The sequence below is a fragment of the Sinohyriopsis cumingii genome, chromosome 5 (genome assembly GCF_028554795.1).
Source record: "Sinohyriopsis cumingii isolate HCF-2022 chromosome 5, ASM2855479v2, whole genome shotgun sequence".
NCBI lineage: Eukaryota > Metazoa > Mollusca > Bivalvia > Unionida > Unionidae > Sinohyriopsis > Sinohyriopsis cumingii.
This window is the reverse complement of record NC_142965.1, coordinates 51,176,952-51,197,683: the sequence shown is the minus strand read 5'-3', so window position 1 is coordinate 51,197,683 and position 20,732 is coordinate 51,176,952. Positions and strand designations below refer to the sequence as shown.

Below are 20,732 nucleotides of genomic sequence, written 5' to 3'. Positions count from 1 at the left end.
CCTGTAGAAACAGCCATGTAAAGTTTTGCAAACATAACCGTTTTTCTGTTTTATGTGTGTGTCTTGTCTGTTTTGTATTTGCCTTTGAAAAACACTCATTAAAGAGTCGAAAGCGCTCATGCTAGTTAGATATTAGTTTCGCACTAGACGTTGTAAGTTTATAATATATATATATATATATATATATATATATATATATATATATATATATATATATATATATATATATATATATATCAGACATTTCAGGACGGACAGCTCGTATTTGACTTTCATTCGAAACAAATTATCTCTTATTCATCAGGAACTTTACCCAGGAAAGATTAAATATAGCACAGGTGGAGGTGGAATAATTTAGTATTTTGCATTTGGGCGGAAAGGAACGGAGTTTGTGAAGTGAGCAGTCATATATATATATATATATATATATATATATATATATATATATATATATATATATATATATATATATATATATATCAAAAGACGAGGGGCAAACATGACGAGGTGTCTAAGATGGAAGATTCTGAATTCCTCGCTAAATTTGTGATTCATGTGTAAAATATATAAAATTTGAATGCCAAATATTTCTTCAGGACAATATCTCATACAATGTAGTAGTATTCATTCTCTTCTTTAAATACTGTACAAAGATTTATATAAGTCAAAATTAATGCTTAATTCAAGGACAAAATTTCTTGAATGGGATCATTTTTGAAACACACTATTCCAGAATTTGTACAATCAAGTAGTCCTTACTAAGCTAAAACGTGTCACCGGGCTATCAATAAATTGGTCCATACAACTGGCTGTACATGTATATCGCCGTAGTTCCCGTCAATAAAAATTCTTCATCAGAATAACTGCCATTGATAGCATGAACATGAAGGACATTGTAAAGTCAGCCTCTCTCGAAGAGCCTGTTCAAAAAGTACAAAAATGCATCATCTTATTAAATATGCCCACTAAATATGGGTTAATTTTTAAGTTTTAGGTGAGTAATTCTGCAAATGAAATTTATATCAGAGGAACGTAGCTGAGTTTCGATAAAGTGAGTATTGTTTTAATTACTGTATAACGTTTATACTGGGCAGTGGTTTACAATATGTTTTGTTCTCGCCTGGAAATAAAAACAACACCACTTACCAACAAACATGAAGACCGGCAGAAATTTAAAATAATTTAGTAAGAGCAGTGAATTGTGTACGAATATATATGTAGCATATATTAGAAGTACAGACACTAGGTAGCTATAAGACCAATACAACGATTTTTTTACGTGAAAAATTCTATTTCTTCAAGTACTAGGTAGGCTTTAAGTTTTGATTCATTGCAGCAGAAATTCCAACTATTTCTGTTCCTGATTTGCACCATTTTCGACATACATACCATATACTGGCCATGAAGAATATTTTACTTCATATAATGAAATATAAACAATTTTGCAATAAAAACAAAACATCCAAAAAGTTTCCCTACACATTTTGACTTCAACAAAGAAAACATCACGTAGCCAGACAAATTCTTCAAGTGTTAAATTTCAACTGATAAGTAAAATTTATAGAATAACCAAAACATTTAAAACGAAAAAGCTTTGACGGCAACAAGTTTAGAAAAGAAAACAACAAGTATTAAATTAGTAGAAATTACAAACAATGCATTCTGTACCCACTTACCACCAAATTTGCAAGAAACATCAATCAAAATAACGAAAACTCTGGTACTGGACAAAAAGGTAACAATATTAAAAGAAAATAATAGCACGGTACCTTTACCTGCTCCTCCTAATTCTGCCATGTTGCTTTCAATCAGTGAAACTAATCGATGAATCGCCTTTAACAAAACCGTTGCCCTAAGATCAAGATGTCAAGTTATCAACTAAGCTGTAATCGTTTTGCATCCTGACAGATATCAAATTACCAAATGAGTAGTAATTGTTACATCCTGAAAGATATCAAGTCACCATGTGAACGGTAATCTTGTTACATCCTGACCAATATCAATTCACCAAGTGATCGGTAATCTGTTTACATCCTGACCAATATAAGTTCACCAAATGAGCAGTAATCTTGTTACATTCTGACAAATATCATTTCACCAAGTGAACAGTAATCTTGTTACATCATACATCATGACCAATATCAATTCACCAAGTGAGCGGTAATTTTGTTACATCCTGACAAATATCATTTCATCAAGTGAACAGTAATCTTGTTACATCATGACCAATATGTTACATCATGGCCAATATCAAGTCACCAAGTGAGCAGTAATCTTGTTACATCATGATAAATATTAAATCACCAATGAGTGGCAATTGTATTTCATCTTAACAACACGAACTAAAATGCAATCTTGTTACTTCCCTAATACCTTATCGCGCAACCAGCTAAGAGATAGTGACCACAGGAACTTTACAAAAAATAATATAACTTCCACACACCAATTCGTGAATACCCGGATACTAACAGCCTTTAAAATCACATACCAGCACTTTTACGAACATTAGCGTATGGCAACTTAGATATGTTCCTATACATATAACCTTACCTGAAATCTTGCATTATGTACTAGTAACGTCAATAATATTGCAATCTACTAGTGATGTCAATAATATTACTATTTACTAGTGATGGCAATATTGCTACATTCTACTAGTAATGTCAGTAATATTACAATCTACTAATAATGTCAGTAATATTACAATCTACTAGTAATGTCAGTAATATTACAATTTACTAGTGATGTCAGTAATATTACAATCTACTAGTGATGTCAGTAATATTACTATATACTAGTAGTGTCAATATTACTACATTCTACTAGTAGTGTCAGTAATATTACAATCTACTAGTAATGTCAATAATATTACAATCTACTAGTAATGTCAGTAGTATTACAATCTACTAGTAAAGTCAGTAATATTACAATCTACTAGTAATGTCAGTAATATTACAATCTACTAGTAAAATCAGTAATAATACAATCTACTTTTAATTCATATCTAACAAAAAGATCTGAAAATGTTGTATTTAATGTCAATAAGCTTTTTCAAACTCCGAAAGTTACTAATTTAAAAAATTTCGAAAAGAAAAGAAATCCACTCAAATTGACGAAGCCGCTACAAATCAGTACAACCGTCGAGAAGTGTGCAATTTCCTGAAAAATCCTTACCTGTGACACCCAATAACTCCTGGTATTATATACAGACTAATCGTCTTATCCTATAAAATATTAAATAATCTGATTCGTCAAAAGGTTAATAAAATATCACGTTGTAGTCTGTGTGTACTTTCGTGTTGCATGCATTCTGTGCAAAGTTATTGTGTTGCAACCTGAGCACGTTTGTGTCGACTCGTCCGATCCATCTTTGCAATCTTTCTTTCCATCGCACACAACATCCAGGTCCTTGCATTCGCAATTGTCACAGGAAAATGATGCCCAAGGACACTAAAGATAAATAAACATTTCATTTACATTAATGACTTCCTAATATGAAAATAGACAGACAGATTCAATCAGCAGTACATGAAGGCCTCTCATAAATATGCCTCAGTGTTTTCGGATAATGATTCAATTGACGACCAACTTTTGCTGCCAATTAAAGAGTCGGATAAGATCCAGCCTTTGTCAATTTGTCTAGTGCAAAGAATATTATGACAGCAAGGCTGCTTTTTAGTTTTGGTATATAAATATAACAACACTGGAAATCAAACTAAAATTTTAGTAGATCAGATAAAATTGGGGTATTTCATGATCATGAATATTTACGAGACAAGTCATATTTATGAATATTACCATATCATGGCTGAGAGAGGCGAAAACAGTATCTATATCACAATTTTCAACACTGAAACAAATGCCACACCAGCAAGTCTCTGTGATATTAGTTCGCATTGAAATCACCACCCTCTCATATAGGAAAATGTGAAATATACATATAATGTTTAACATGTTACCAGACCAGCATGTCTCGAGGATATTACTTCACACAGATATAAAAAAAAAAAAAATCAAAGTACATAAATCAAAATACATACATACATACATACATACATACATACATACATACATACAATAAAAAAAAAATAAATAAATACCAGACAAGTCAGACTATGAAGACGATTAGAAAATTTGACTTTTGTTATTAAAAAGTCACTAAATCATAAGGCTTCTTTATATTGAATTTAGCTGTGTAGAGATTGATAACAGAACTATTTCTCAAGTTTAACATGAGAGGAACAATGTCGGTATCAAGAGATAATGCGCATTGTGTCTACAAGTCAGGACAGGATAAAATGTAATCAAAAGGCTTGTAGCGTTAACAAACTGCATTGTTGAGCATACAAGTGTTAATTCGTTTATTTCAAAACATAAAATGACTTGCCCTAATACTACATTAATTGGAGATTTACAGATTATATTTAATGATGATAACATTAAAAATTTAGCATTAACATTAAGTTCAAAAAGGCTAAAGCATGGCTGTATGCGGAAGTAATAATTGTATTTAAAAAGGGTAAGTACACGTATTTGTACTCTACAAAAGTTACAGTAAAATCACAAAATATGGTATATTTTAAAACGTCAACGATTCGACAAAAACAAAAAACAGAATTTATAGAAGAGTTGGATTGAAAACAGTGCTTTATGACACAGGATGAAGACACTGTTTTTGAAGATCCTTTATTTGACGTCTAGGTTCAACTGAATAAAACTATACTAAGATAGTGTCCAATGAACGTTTGATGTTTGCAAATGATACCAACTTCAACGGAAAACTGAAAAAGAAAAAGGAAAAAGGAAATACAAAATCATTAATAAGTATATAGAAAGTAAAATTACTCAGATTAACATGGTATTGATGTGTAGGTAAGAACAAGATTTGAGAGGGGAATCTTAAATGAATGGAAAACGAAAATGAAGAAACAAACAACAGTAAACAGAAGTTGAATGTGCTTGTACAAGTAAAGCAGATCCACACCAATTTCTTGAATTTAAAAAAGGGATATCAGAATTTAAAAAAATAGTGAAGCACTTTATGTATTGTTTTGTCCCACAATTTACTTTATTTACAAAAGATTGGACAACTCACCTTCAACACGCTGACATTTGAAAAATATTTAATGTGATTCACTTGTTCTCGACGGAAGCTTACTTTTTCACATAAGCATTTCACTTAATTATATTTTCTTTCTTCAATTGTATCCGTTCCAAAGTTTCTCTGACATTAATCTAGTGTTTCCCACTGAGTTCTTTTATCTTTAGTATTTTCAACCCTTCTTAGGACTGAACCTTAATAGTTGCATATGTTTAGTATGTTGATATCTTTTCGTATTTACAACGTCTACATGATTTTCATAACTCCTGGATTCACTTTTGTCTTGCGTACGAAACAATGTATTGCATGAGCAAGCCTACAACTTTGAATTCGTTCGTGACATGCATCAAGTACAGTCTTAGCCTCTTTTACCTGTCAATCATTCGACTCGTTTTTGGTTGTTTCATTTAGATTTTCACGGGTAATTTTACAAATCCTCTTTGTACAACAATATTTTCAAGAGGGTATGATGGTCGTTTATCATGTTTTGTAATGTTCGAAAGCATGCATTTCGGCCCTAGCTGATGTGACAATACCTTCCAATATGACCTGATTTAAAGTTAGGTGATATAATTTCACATTGATGTGAAGACACTGTAATCATTACCAAGATCTAGTATCACGGATGGAATATTTATTATCCACAGAAACTCCTCACTATCATACAACAGATTTGCATATGAATAACCATCACTAACTTGATTCATTTTTCGATTATTTAAATAGTGAGATCTCCTAGCTGAGTAATGGAGCATAGTCAGTCTCAAGTCAAATTGGAATATATGTTATGTTTCAAAGGCACTTACCTAAGGTAAAGTGGAAAAAGTACAGTCTAAATAAATCTGAAAACATATACAGAAATTGAATATAGCTATTTCAAATAAAACATAAGAAATTGGACTGCAAACTTTCTGGAACACATGAACGAGAAATAAAGTCACATGAAATCTGTGTTAGTGCCAGATCTGCCAAAGGTAGCAAACTATTGTTAGAAGATGTAATTACACGTATATGATATCTTTCGTCAGCAAATTCTTCCAATCATTTATTTATAAAGATGGCAAAAGTAAATGAGAGGTAATTATATGACATCAAATGGTATCTAATTCGTCACTGCATCTTTTTCCATAAGCTAGATAGTTAAATGACATCAAATAGTTTCTGATACGTCGCTGCATATTTTTTCATAAGTTAGGTTTGTTTGGCCTGCATTACGAACTAGTTTCACAACCTTCATACATACCGGCATCAATTTGAGTGGAAGAGGAGAGCCTAGTTCCACAATCAGACATGGGCATTGGAGGGATATTCAATTTTTGTTTTGTCCATTCACAACTGACCAGCTAATATCAAGTGGATTTTAACAGCACAAACATTTAACAGTGTAGCCACAAGCGTGACTTGAAATGCACATTACTTAAATTCTTCAATAGGTTGATTAATAAGTAGCTCATGAGTGTCATTGTTTTTATTGTTAGATAGACCGCATGATTTTTGCCATCAAATATCGACCGAAACAATAAAAGACTAACACCATCATTTATCAGACAACATTAAACCCTGATGTTACTAATGCATGCATGATACTTTAGATACAAGACTTTTGTGGTTTACAACTGGTCAAGCATCAAGCTTGTATAGCAAAGACATTAACATTATAATGATTCTAGTTTATTTAGCCAGCTCGCAATTGACTACCTCAGATAAATGCGTACTTTTGGAGACAACGACTTTACCATTTCTGTTTTAAAACTCAAGTAAAGAATTATTTTAAAATATAAAATGTAACAGTACAGCTTAAAACGGTGGAGTCTGTTGAAAGTACAATCTACAAATAAAATTAAAAAAACCGGTTCCCACTATAAAGTGAAGGATGTCCGGTTCCTATAGGTGAGTGAACAGGTACAAAGATCTCAAAATTTATACACAACATTGCATACATATATCGATGGTACGCCTACATCAATTACTTTTCTAATTTTCAGATTTTAAAATTTAAGTAGATTACAAATGATTTGGTGGGAGTGAGATCAAACAAAAACGAGGTAGCATCAAGACATAAAAATTAGCAGGTAATTTACAAATGTACATCATACACATTTTTTAATTCGGTAGAGACAGAAATGGAAACAGTTTAAGTCAGTATCGATTGTTCGAGGATTTTCTGGCGTTAATACCACACTTCTCAATATTTTTGCAAACGTTTTGCGGAATATTTTATTTAAAATAAAAGATTTAACCATGATTAAATACCTACTTCAGATATTATCAAGTTAAACAGAACTGATGATCAGCATGCTATATAATATTATCAGTGATGATTAATTAACCACATGTTTATTTTAATCATGAACGGAAACGGTAGAAGTATGGAAATAAAATGGGCAAAAATGAAGCGAAGAGAAAGCTAAATAGACATGTATGGGGCTACAATTCTACTAATATACAGATAGAGACATTTTAAACGAAACGGTGTTAGAGGTGGGGAAAAATTAAACGAAAGCGATGTTACGGGAACTTAAAGCAAGCGACACAAACTGAGTGCGATTTGTAACTTTTGCTTACACATAAAGAATCCTGATGTTACAATCAAGATAAATGGTAAACATTTTTTCTGATGAAGTAAAGAAATAATTTCTTTTGAAACAAATATAACATGAGTGAAACAAAGACTGTTTTATTTCCTTATGGTTTCTTAGCCTTCATTCAGAGACAGAATATATCAAAGGGTGACAACGAAGAACTTATAAATGGTGAATGTTTAAAAGACAAATCTTAAGTACAAATTATTTGGAATAACAATTGCACAGTGTATGTAACACCCTACAATGCTGATCATTAGGATTTAAAAAGCCATGCTTCCATAACCATCTAATGAATTTCATACAGTCTCATGGATTCTGCAACCAATAAATGTATTCATCATCGTCGATTAGCTCAATAACAAGCAAACATCTCTCTATGTTATTCCTGCTTGCTAGAGTCATTAACTGTTAAAACGATTGCACGGAACGGTAAATATGGCCGACATGTCAGTTTATGTTTTAGTGTGCCCCTCAGTTTCATCTGCTTTGTTTTTTCAAAGGTGGATTTTATCACTGTGCAAATCATTTTGCAATAATTCAAGTAAACGTTGACCTCTTTTTGATATTTAAAAGAAACGTAGATAATTACCTCTACTTGCTCAGTAATAATATACTGTTATTTAACGATGCAAACTTTAACCCTTGCTCTGAGGATATAAACCTGCCTACTTATAGGAAGTGTAACAGTGTGATTTTATCAATCATTTACAATAAGACATTTCACACGAGCTATTTCTAGTTACGAACTCTACTCTGAATATTGCATGTCAGCTGAGTTGAACAAATGTGCGACAATTGTATAAAGACCTTGGTATATATTTACAGTTTTCATTGTTCAGCCAATCAGCATCTTCAGGGCTTACCGAAAGGAATAAGATCTGCACCTATCAATAAATATAGCTTAATCAACACAATTAATAATAAATAGTGTAGTCAGGAAATTGAAATTTTCTAATCTTTCATTGCTAAAAGAAAATATGATTATTTTGTTGACATTGAAGCCAGAACCAATGGATATGTGTGGATAGAGACCGAATTTGTCATGGACGTGGTGTTATTAGTTTACGTTGGGGAAAATCTTATGTGAATAACATGGCAATGCTAACTCCAGCAAAGCTAGAAATGTTCCCATTAACTGTACAAGTATTAGACAAATCGAGTACTTTATAATTAGGTGTTTTTGACACCCAAATGCCTCTATGGAATGATATGAACCTTCAGGATCAGTGATTGGAGAGTGAAATAAAAAATATGACAATCTAAATGTAATGTGGCATTTCAATATAATAGGTCTGATGAGTACTCATCGAATGTATCAACTAATTACAAAGTCAACTCGTGAGAGGAGTGACACAATAATATTTATTAGTCATATATACGTGTCCAAGACGCGTACTTATGTTGATTCTGGAGCTATTCCCTTTGGGATTAGTGGTCAGCATATGGTACATTCATTGACGACAAGAAATAAAATTAGGCAAAGCACTCGTATAAAAATGAAATATGGCGATTTCAAAACGCTAGATGATCAAACGCTCAAAACGGTCTCAGGAAACATACTTGAGAAAGAATCGAGATTTATTATTATACAAATGATGCATTTTAGCTCTCAAGGATTTACTATTTCATATTTTTGATCATTATTTACCATACCAAGAATGTATACAAATGATTTTTGATCATTATTTACCATACCAAGAATGTAGAATCAGACCAAATTCAGAGAAGCAGAAAAATGGTTATCGTCCATGCACACACAGGATTTACTACATGAGAATGCTAGAAGAAGTACATGTACGGATATTTAGGATACTTTTAGAAATACGGTTATTGTAAAAGTTTGAGATTTAGATGACGTTAACAATAAGTCGTGAAACACTGAATGCTTTTCTACCTTCACTGAATGCACATTCAAGTACTAACATTACAGCTGATAGCGAAGTCATTAATGATCTTACAAAATTTTCAAAAAGCACAACAAGCAGCTAAATGTAGATAAATGTGCTTTGAAGTAAATGTTATAATGCTGAAACTGTTTAAAAAAAGTCAGAACATTCAGGTTTTCTTATTAATACTTTTTTATCTTATACCAACCACTTGGAAACACACTTTGCAAATGTAACTAAATAAACTTGAATTATGAATTGGGTTGGATATCTTCTGTCAACTGGTCTAAAATGTTTACAATACTATTGTTTATTTTTCTACATATAATATTCAGCTGTAAACTAGCAGATAGCTAAGCATGGCACATTGATACAATAAAGTGTACCATTGTTGTCATTATTTTTCTTCTTCTTTTGTTTTATATAATTGTAATGTTCATTATAATCAATTACAAAATAGTACTATAAATAAGTTAATATCAGAACTAAAGATGAAAATGATCAAACTAAATATGCTAACCATGAAAGGTAAATAGAAGTGATATCTTTAAATAGATGTGATATCTTTAAATGGTCATGCGAACATTAGTTTACATCTGAATGTTGAAACAAATACAAAGAAAGAAAGAATTGTCGGTTGAGCCTGGATAAAGTTAAACACCATGTGAACCAATTAGCATGACTTTAAATCTAAATATAAATGTTACAAATGTACGTGATCATGTTCCATCAACTGATGCAACTACTAATCGGTTTGCATATGGATGCATTGATACTTACATACGTAAGTAATCAGAGGATAATAAATCGAAAACATTTTAGTCATGAAAGAAAGAAAAAACTGACAACACTACCTCCACCTATTGAACAGAATAGTATTCAAAACACAACCAGTCTAAGAGCTATATGAGGGCCGTAAAACTAAAACGTAAACTTTTCAGATGTTTAGGACTTGTTTAAAGAACCAGTCAGCACACACGAAATTGCAAACAGTAAACGATAGTGAGATAGAGGTCATGTGACGAACAGCAATATTTATGACCAATCGAGAAGATGAAAAACAGTGAGATGCTTTGAAGAGTGAAATGGAAAATGTAAGGAAATCTTTGGAAAACTGTTGCCCTTCAGAATCTGACTGGAAACTACACCATAGGAAGGTCAGTAATAAAATATATGTAAATGCATATTTTAAGAGAACATGAAAAGGTTAAAAGCTGTTGACTACTGATTACTATAGAAAAATCATATTACATATCACTATATGTATGTTTGCGTTAGTGCAAACATTTTTTAGTTACTCAGTGAGGCAAAGAGACAAAGACAAATGCAAATATAGGTCACGAACTGAGAAACTCTTTGCTTGAATTCTATACGATTCTGAACAAATATGATCACATTTCGGTGACCAAAATATGAAAACAAGCTGAAATAGTGTTGCACAGAAACGTTTTGAATAATAAATTCGTCTGAACACTGATAAGTCATATAAACCGTTATTGACTTATACAGTACGAACCAGTCATGCTACTAATGCAGACATGGAGATGCAGCGTGAAACTTGGAAATGGTCTTTAAGCAGGTATCTGGTTTTCTTTGATCCCCTTCGTTTGGTAAATTTTCGACCGAGGCATGTAATAGTTGCCATTTATTGCACTAATAATCTTAAAAGTATCCTCGTGTCTGACTGGTCAAGTACTTTTAAACTATTGTCCTCTAATTGCTCTCATAGCCTGACATGTCCTATCATCCCTTTACTGTGAAATAATATCCTCTATACTTCTTTGTTCCGTACCTTTTTCAAATTGAATTTTTGATGTTCTCAACCCCTATATGAAATGGTAATACACAAAAGGATAATTACTGGCCAGTGCTCTAAATGTTATAACAACTTTATGCAGAATAATTATGGTCAAACCAGGAAAATAGTATTCCGCAAACCGTTAATACAGGTCTAGGGTCTATGAGGTAATAAACGATTTGTTCATGGTTTCAGTATGAAAACAAACCACCTCTAAAGTAAAGTTATGAAATTCAACATATTCAAAATTAAAAGACTTATAATTGAAAACGTAACTGCTAATGTTTTCCCTTTGGTAAAAATGATACAAAGAATATTTTGTAAAAAGTGCGAAATCCAATTTTGGAATACTGTCAGTACATACCGTTGAATTACAGTTCCCATTATTAGTCAGATTAGTTGTTGAAAGAATTGCCGGATCTGTCGAAATTGTGCGAACTGTCGACACTGTCGTTGAGGTACAATGTTCACATCGAGCCATATTCGTTGTTGTCGGAACCGACGAACCTGTCACAGCCGAAACTGTCGTTGTGGTACAATCTTCACACTGAGTCATACCCGTTGTTGTTGGAACCGTCGAACCGGTCAAAGTCATCAAAACTGTCGTTGTGGTACAGTTTTCACACCGAGTCATGTTCGTTGTTGTCGGAACCGTGGATCCTGTCGAAGTCGAAACTGTCGTTGTTGTACAATTTGTACACTGAGTTATATTCGTTGTTGTCGGAACTGTCGGACTAGTCGAAATTGTGGAAACCGTCGAAGCTGTTGTAGTGGTACAGTATTCCTTTGGTTCTCGTGCAACTACATATATAATTAAAACAAAGCACAATGAAGAAAGAAAATTGCAATCTTATATATCTCATGAAGGGAAAAATCAAAATGCAACCCTTTCAAATGCTCACTATATGAAATTTATGTATTTCATTCTGTATGTATGTATCAATGGATGGATGGATGTAGGTAGCTAGGTATGTCTTAGAACATTCTGAACTTTCCTTTTCTTACACGACTATAAAGTACATCTAAGCAACTGTCCTGTATTGAGAAGAAAAGAAAACATTGCCTATTCATATCAGTTTTTGTCTCAATCAATGCTGAATATGTATATAAATACATGTTGGCTTTCGTCAGAATTACACACAGGTAAACACGATCATCACAAGTAATGGTAAATACCAAGATACGAGCAAAGTTTTCAAGCTGGAAGAGATTAGTTTTTATGGATTTTGAACCATATGCATATAAAGTACTCATTTTATGAAAAGATTATAACGCTACTTTTCCGTCAACCATGTAAAACGCTAAGCAAATTTTTTTGTCCTGGCTGAATATGTTGCATATCAGTCGCTTGTTGTCTAACTTGTATGTCTTGCATAACAGTGAATTGTTGTCTGGACTGTATTTATTGCATACTTTTCATTTTATGTGTCCAGACTGTGTATGCTGCAAATTGTAAATTTGTTATCTAGGCTGTTTGCGTTGCATGTCGGTCATTTATTATCTAGACTGTATGTGTTGCATATTGGGCCCTTTTTATTTCTTTTCAAAACGATCTGGAGGAAAAAATATATATTTTTGACTGTTAGATTTATGTCAACAAAAGTTGATAACTTGTTTAATCCAAAGCATATATTTTTTAAATCTCCTGCATAACGTCAACTTGTGGAATTTAGCATTGTGTAACCAGAATCAAGCTGATAACTTTGTACAACCTTGATAGAGATGAACTGCTTGCTTTTGAACTTTCTGTTATATTTCACTAAAAATTTGCTAACGGTATCTTCAGATTAAATTACAATCAGGAAACGCAAAGGAATCAATTAAACTTGTCATAAAAATAATTTCCTTTTCTGATTTTGTTCTCTTGCATTTTGACGCATTTGACAAATCAATCTAAAATTTCAATACGTTTTAAGAATTATTGTGTAGAAATGCTGACATATGTTCATTTCCGATAGCTGCGATTGTTGAACCGACATTGTCTTATTACTGCCACGAACCGAAATAGAAATGTACCTGAGTGTGACTCAAACGAGCATAGCGGATGCCAAATATGCAGTCACTTTGCAAATGACCGTTAAATCGCTTGGTTTACACTACTCTGGAAACTAAAATATCTAGCTTTCTACTGGAATAATACATTCAGAAATGGCTCGGACAATGTCAGCACATATGACGTCCCAAGGAAATCTATAACGTGACCAACAGCGATTTGTAATTCTGTTTCGATTGATATCAGTTTGCCTACATCTTGTTGTTACCATTACGACATGCCGCCAAATGTTAGAATGACGTAAGCCTTGTTTGGTAGATAGTGTCTGCAACATGTAAAATATATCTTTCTTTTTTTTTTTGCATATGGTGCAACCTGAAAATATTCGTGCAATTTATATAAATTTTCGTTGATGTGATTATAAAGAGAATCGTGGATGCCAAACACTTTGCTTGAAAAATTTGTACATACCATTTTCGTAGAAGTTCGAAGGCATTTATGCCAAACGTAACATTTAAGAGAAGGTGATTATAACATTTATCCTACCACACAATCCACAGGCCAGATTGCACTGGGTCTCCATATTGACGTTGTCCGTGACGCACTTCCCGGCCGCCGCATTAGCCACGCACGTGGACAGGGTATTGTTGCAATCCGCTACAATAAGTCACAAAATAGACACTGTAACTATAGTTTATAATTTCAGTCATATTTTATACGATATTTATACTCTTTGTAGTACATACACTATTAACTATTATTCTACGGGAGCTCAAACGGATACCTAATGAAGTGATGTGAACCTGAAACCCTAGTTGGAATGATGCGCTATGTTTGTGTTATGTAATTGTTACGATGTAAAAAAAAATAGGAATTGTTTTGTAGTATCCATGGCAGCTCAGCTAAACAATATGGCAGCTGGAGGTCTAATGTATTATACTAATACATGAAATATTAGTTGATGAATGGGGTGGGGAACACCGTTAGTAGAGCGAGAAAATGTCAACCATACCAAGAAATGAAACTTCCAATATAGGTAAATGGTCGCATAGAACGGTGAAATCCCGTGCAAAGTTGCAATTAAATGCAACAATGTGACATTAACAGGCGACATCACCACCTGCTAATGACACAAACACCGGTAAACGGTCTTACTTTCGATCGAATAACAATGATAAAACCTAAAATGGGACAGACACATACATACATACATACATACATACATACATGTGTCGTTTGCATATAAGCATTCTGCCAGTTCTTTTTATAATCGTTATGCACGAAATTGAAAGCCAGTAGCCTAATAGTGTTGCGTATTATCCAAAATCAAGCTACATTAAACACAGCAGATTGTGATAAAACATCACATATCTTCTTAAACACGCTTAAATTATGGCTGAAATATAATAACAACAAATGCACTTATTACATTCTAAAATTATTTAAATACTGATTCTAGATCTTTAGGGATAACATGCTTGGTCAAGACGTTTCTGTGTGATTGACCATTAGATGAAAAATAGCTATATTCCCATAAGGCTACAACGTAACAACAAAAAGTTATGTTACCCAATCTAAAGTATATACGATAAGAAAATCTTAGCTCACGCTTTAAAAAATTAAATACCGTTTTATTTAGTATTATTTATAATGGCAATGCCATTTATACCAAAAAAAATTATATTTTTTCACGGATGTGAATAATTTTAGACCATCATATAAGAATCAGAATATATATCTGATGACGTTAACATATTATATGTAATTCATGTGAATACAATCTGATTTTAATACAGAGTGTATTTCCTTTCTCGTCTAGACCTCCACTTACTTTCACACCGGAGGCCACCATGACCAGCGAGACATTCGCACCTGCATGTTGTACTGTTAAAAGTGCCGCAGTTCAGACAATCGCTGTATTTGCAGGCGGTGCAGGTCGGCCCGGTATACGGGTTGCGACATGTCGTACAGCGTGATCCAAACCAGTACTCCGTGCACTGGCACACACAAGTTGCTTCGTTCAATGTTCCGCTGTTATAGCAGAATTTGTTACAGGTGGTGTTGCAACTGGAACCTAAAAGACGTAAATTATTGGAGATCAATCAACATTGCTTGGCATATGTAAATATGAAATCTCATAATGGATCTCGCAATACATTAAATCCTGCAGACTGCGTGTGAGTTCTATGAACCTTCTTGCTTACATTTCAAATGTTTTCGTTATGACCTAATGTTTTGAAAGCAACAAACAAGTCTAGAAATTATTGATAAGAACTATTTTTGAGATCACTACATGGACATTTCTAACCAGCACAGAATAAATAAATAAATAAATATATATATATATATATATATATATATATATATATATATATATATATATATATATATATATATATATATATATATATATATATATTTCTCTCTCTCTCTCTCTCTCTCTCTCTCTCTCTCTCTCTCTCTATATATATATATATATATATATATATATATATATATATATATATATATAAGCGGGGATGTATTTTTCACGGTACTTCAATATTTAGAAATTTAAAAGGGATCAGCATTAGAAACAATTAGTTAATGAAAAGGGATCGTGCGAATATTTTTCAAACAATTAGTACTGTTTTTGTTTGTGACTGTGTTGTACAGAAAGGCAGTTAATTCAGTGCGAATGTTGGTTGAGTTAGTGGATTTTTATGTTTAGCTCTTTAATTTTATACAATCCTTTCTTTCTTTCTTCTTCTTTTTCTAATAATAATAATAATAGTAACAACAACGACAAAAATAATAATAATAATAATAATAATATTATTATTATTATTATTATTATTATTATTATTATTATTATTATTATTGTTATTGTTATTATTATTGTTATTATCATTATTATTATTATTATTATTATTATTATTATTATTATTATTATGTTTAAAGCATGTTATGTTATATGACAACTTTTATGGCTTGGTAAAATTAGAAAGAAATATCTAAAGTTACAAAGTAACTTTTGAGTTATGAAGAGTTTATTTGCCGAACTAGAATACTAGAATGTTACCATATTTGGACAGTCACTCGTCCTGAATAATTGTACATCTGGTGTATTTTGTAAACGAGAGAACAGTACAACTGTTTCAAGAAAATTTTTGGTTGTAATTTTTCAATATACGACAACATATATACATGAGGTGGAAATCGCATTTGCTTTTTTAATGTGCTAAATATGTTTCTAACTATATGTAAAGATTACAAAGCCTCGAAATTTAAAAAAACAAAACGTAATATTCATCTGCACATACTTATAGACACTCTTAAACGTACAAGTTACATGCGCTTTTTGCCTTTCGTAATACTCGTATAAAGTAAAAATTTAAGCCGTACAGAGATCATTTGCACGAGTTTCACGCGTGTAACTAACTACGTAGCTGATTTTGCCCCAGTTATCACAAGAACTTTATGTGTTAGTTTATTATTACAGAGCTGTCTGCTGTTAATTCCTTTACTACACACATCCATGTATGCGCTAGTGCTAGCAGGGCATAAATAACAATAGGGTAAGTTCCATTTTTATCCGTCGCAATATAATCATGTAAATCAGCATATTACGTCGACTTTATTCTATCCTGGAAATCGCTTTTATTATTTTGGTATTAATGTCAATTGTAAGGTAGATCATAGTGAATAGAAAATAGAAATCACGCGCGCAGAAGCGCGAAATTTGCCAGAATTTTTACTTCTTATTGACAAAATGGTTCTAGAGCCTATTTCTTCTCTTCTAGGTAGTCTCTCCAGCCGAGGAAGACAAGTTGTGCGATCTCATCCACGGTGGACGCGCATGTGGCTCCGAATCCAGATTCCGATGCACACAGGCGGTTGCAGGTGGGGCATGGGACACCGGTGGTTGCGGTGGCTGAGAAATAGCTCTGTGACGTCTCTCACGTGCTGCAGCAAGACGCTGGTAGTGATCAGCATTGAAGGTGGAACAGGCTTTTCTGGTCAGGGCTCACCAGTGGCTTCTGTCTGAGGCAGCGAGCTCGAACTGGTGGGGTTGAAGGTCTGTCCATTTGATGTGCCTCTTGAGATTGTCTTTGTACCTCTTGCGAGAGCGGCCTTGGTTTCGCTTTTCCTGAGCTAACTTGCCAAGGAACAGCTGCTTTGGGGTTCTGTTTTGATCCATGCGGATGACATGAACAGTCCAATGAAGCTAGGCTGGAATAGTTTGGCTTCGATGATGCTTGTTCTGTTGGCTCTGTCAAGGACTTCCTGGTTGGTGATTCGGTCCTGCCACCTGATCCGCATGATGGATCTCATGAAGCGCTGGTGGAATTGGTTCAACTGACTGATATGCCGTCGGTAGAAAGTCCACGTTTCAAAAACATACAAAAGAGACGTGAATACAACTGCATTGTACACCTTAACCTTTGCTGACAGGCTTATGTCCTTGTACTGCAAGACCTTGGCTTGGAGTCGTCCGAATGTTTGACTGGCGTTTTGGATCCTCGCAGTGATCTCTTTGCCCAGGGAGCCATCACTGGACATTGTGCTGCCAAGGTATTTGAAACTGTCCACATTCTTCACCTGCGTGTCGCCAATAGTGATGCAGGGTTGTAAAGGGACAGTATTTGGGGCGGGCTGGAAGACGAATTCTGTCTTTCCAAGGCTAATTGTGAGTCCAAATAGGTTGGACGCTTCCGAGAACATGCCAACGATTGCCTGTAGATGAGTCTCTTCATGGGCCATAAGGGTACAGTCATATGCAAAGAGTGCTTCAGTGATGAGTCTTTCAAGCGTTTTTGCAGCTAGCCGACGGAGATCAAACACTGATCCATCCAAGCGATATCTAATGTAGATACCAAGGTCAAGGTCACTGATAGCATGGAGCAGTACCTGTGTGAAGATGCGGTTGAAGAGTACCGGAGCGAGTACACAGCCCCGTTTGACACCGTTAGATATGGGGAATTTCACAGAGGGTTCACCGTCTGAGAGAATCCTTCCAGATATGTCATCGTGGAAGAGCCGGATGAGGTTCGTAAACTTCTGAGGACAACCATGCTTGTTGAGCACTACCCATAGTGCGTTTCTGTTGACTGTATCGAAAGCCTTTGTCCGGTCCACGAAGACGGCATACAGATTCATGTTCTGCTCAATGCACGTCTCTTGGACTTGTCTCACTGCGACGATCATGTCAATGGTGCTGAGGTATGGGCGAAAACCACAATGAGACTCCGTGAGGTTATCTTCTGACACTGCCTCAATAAGCCTGCTGAGAATGATGTGAACAAGTATTTTGCCAGCTATGGAGAGCAAATGGATGTCTCTGTAGTTACTGCAATCCTCACGTGTGCCTTTATTCTTTTAAAGGGTCACGATTGATCCGTTGCGGAGGTCGTCTGGCATCCCCTCTTCCGTCCAGATGGTGATTAGCTCATCGTGGAATTGATCCAGAGTCGGTTCCCTGAGAGCATTGTACACCTCAGCTGGGATAACATCCTTTCCAGGTGCCCTGCCACAGTTCCTGTGTTTAATGGCCGTCCTCTACGTCTCTATCGTTGGCGGAATATCCAGTTGGTCGTGCGTTGGCTGTTGAGGTATTTAGTCAAGAACAGATTGGCTGACCGATGAGAGCAGGTTTAGGAGCTGACTAAAGTGTTCTTTCCATCTGTCCCTAATGTCCGATATGTCCTTTATTAGTGTACTGCCATCTGCAGCAATCAGCTGGGACAGAGCCAGACACTGAAGGGCTGAAGATTGACTTGATGGTGTTGTAGAACGTCTTTGAGTTGTTAGTGTCAGTATAGCATTGCACTTCTTCAGCTTTCCTTTCCCACCAGTGATCATGCATCTTGCGGATTTCTCTCTGAGCCTCAGTTTGATAGGATCGGAAAAGGTCTTTTTGGGGGGATGGAGTTTGTTGCATTCTGCCAGTCCATGAATGTTTCTTTGTTCTTTTTCTGGCAAGCAGATCTTCAATGGTAGTTGTTCTCGTCGAACCAGTCTTGATGGGTTCGCTTCTTGGTGCCCAGAGTCGCCATAGCTGTTTCTCTTATCATGTCCCTGAGCATGCTCCATTTCTCGGAGGCAGTTATACGTATATGTCAGTTGGTGGACAGCATGTCATCTAGGCTTTACTGGCAATTGAGCTAGGTGGAAGGCTGCTGAAGTTTGACAATGTTGAAGGCTATGCGCAAAAGCTTAGGACGCCTTGGGTGATGTGGGGCAATGCGAAGCTTTTGGGTAGTTCGGACAAGTCTGTGGACTGTCCAGCATTTCGCTCCTCGCATGGCCTTGGTGATTAGGACATCCTGGGCATCGCGCTGACGGACTATCACATAGTCGATTAAGTGCCATTGGCGATATATGGGGTGCATCCAAGTGTTCTTGTGTTTGTTCGCCATTATGAACATTGAGTTTGTGATTAGCAGGTCAAATTCTGCACATTTTCTGCGTAGGAGCACGCCGTTGTTGTTCACCTTTCCGACACCCAAGCACACCTTTCCAATGGCAGCCAACACGGGAGTTGAAATTTCCCAGTAGTATGATATATGGACTCGAGAGGGTATGAGAGCATGAGCTGATGATTGTTGCGTGCAGTTTGTGGCTGATAGGTAGTCGCAGTTTCATTAGCCTCTCATTGATACGAACATACAGTTCCGGAAGCTGTTTCAGAAGACTTGATTTGATAGCCAGGCCAACTCCGTAGATCCTGTCCTCTTTTCTTTTTTTCCTTTTCAGAAGAACGTGTAGCCGCTTGCTCGCTGATGCAGAGTACCCTCCTCTGAGATCCTGGTTTCACTCAAAGCTGCAATGTCGATATTGTTGCGTGAAAGCTCCTTAGCAACATGGGCTGTTCTACTGTGAGGTCTTGCTACGTTCTCTTTGTCCATGAGAGTACGGATGTTCCATGCTCCAATTAGAAGTTTTTTCTTTGATAGTTTCGACCGCAGATATCCATGATCTTGCCAGGTGCGGAAATCTGGCCAGATTTGAAGGGCAGGCTATTCTTAAGCAACCTTTTTTAGGCCCCTCTCTATGCTGGGTGATCAGCGCTGTCCTGAATAGGTCTGCTCAGTCGCCCTGGATGCTGCCGGACTGTTCTGCTACCATGGGTACAGAGCAGAGCAACCATTTCTCCAAGGGCCACCTACGTGCAGGTCTCTGACAACAACTCCCAGTGGTCATCTCCACCTATTTCGTCACCAGTTGCCCATCGCCGTAGGACTTAGGACAACGATGATTGTGATGATGATGATGAATGATAGGTGCACAACATAACCTGTGTGTGAAGGAGATGAAAGTGAAACAGCTTTTGCACAGAGACAGCCTCACTCTCTCGGCCTTGGTACGAAGATTCGACACGGCTGGGGAC

The 20,732-nt window shown here is 35.2% G+C and overlaps 1 protein-coding gene across 1 annotated transcript in view; it reads right to left on the bottom strand.

Annotated features, from left to right (window-relative positions):
* Positions 1 to 241: 241 nt before the first annotated feature.
* LOC149799151 (A disintegrin and metalloproteinase with thrombospondin motifs 4-like) overlaps positions 242 to 20,732 on the bottom strand; it is a 99,452-nt gene continuing 78,961 nt past the window's right edge. Inside the window, exons 22-26 of the mRNA XM_089957034.1 lie at positions 15,195 to 15,437; positions 13,910 to 14,020; positions 11,735 to 12,171; positions 3,336 to 3,450; positions 242 to 920 (exon numbers count right to left, since the gene is read on the bottom strand). Of these exons, the coding sequence (XP_089813160.1) occupies positions 838 to 920; positions 3,336 to 3,450; positions 11,735 to 12,171; positions 13,910 to 14,020; positions 15,195 to 15,437 (989 nt within the window). The 3' untranslated portion in view covers positions 242 to 837. The remainder of the gene's footprint in view (positions 921 to 3,335; positions 3,451 to 11,734; positions 12,172 to 13,909; positions 14,021 to 15,194; positions 15,438 to 20,732) is intronic.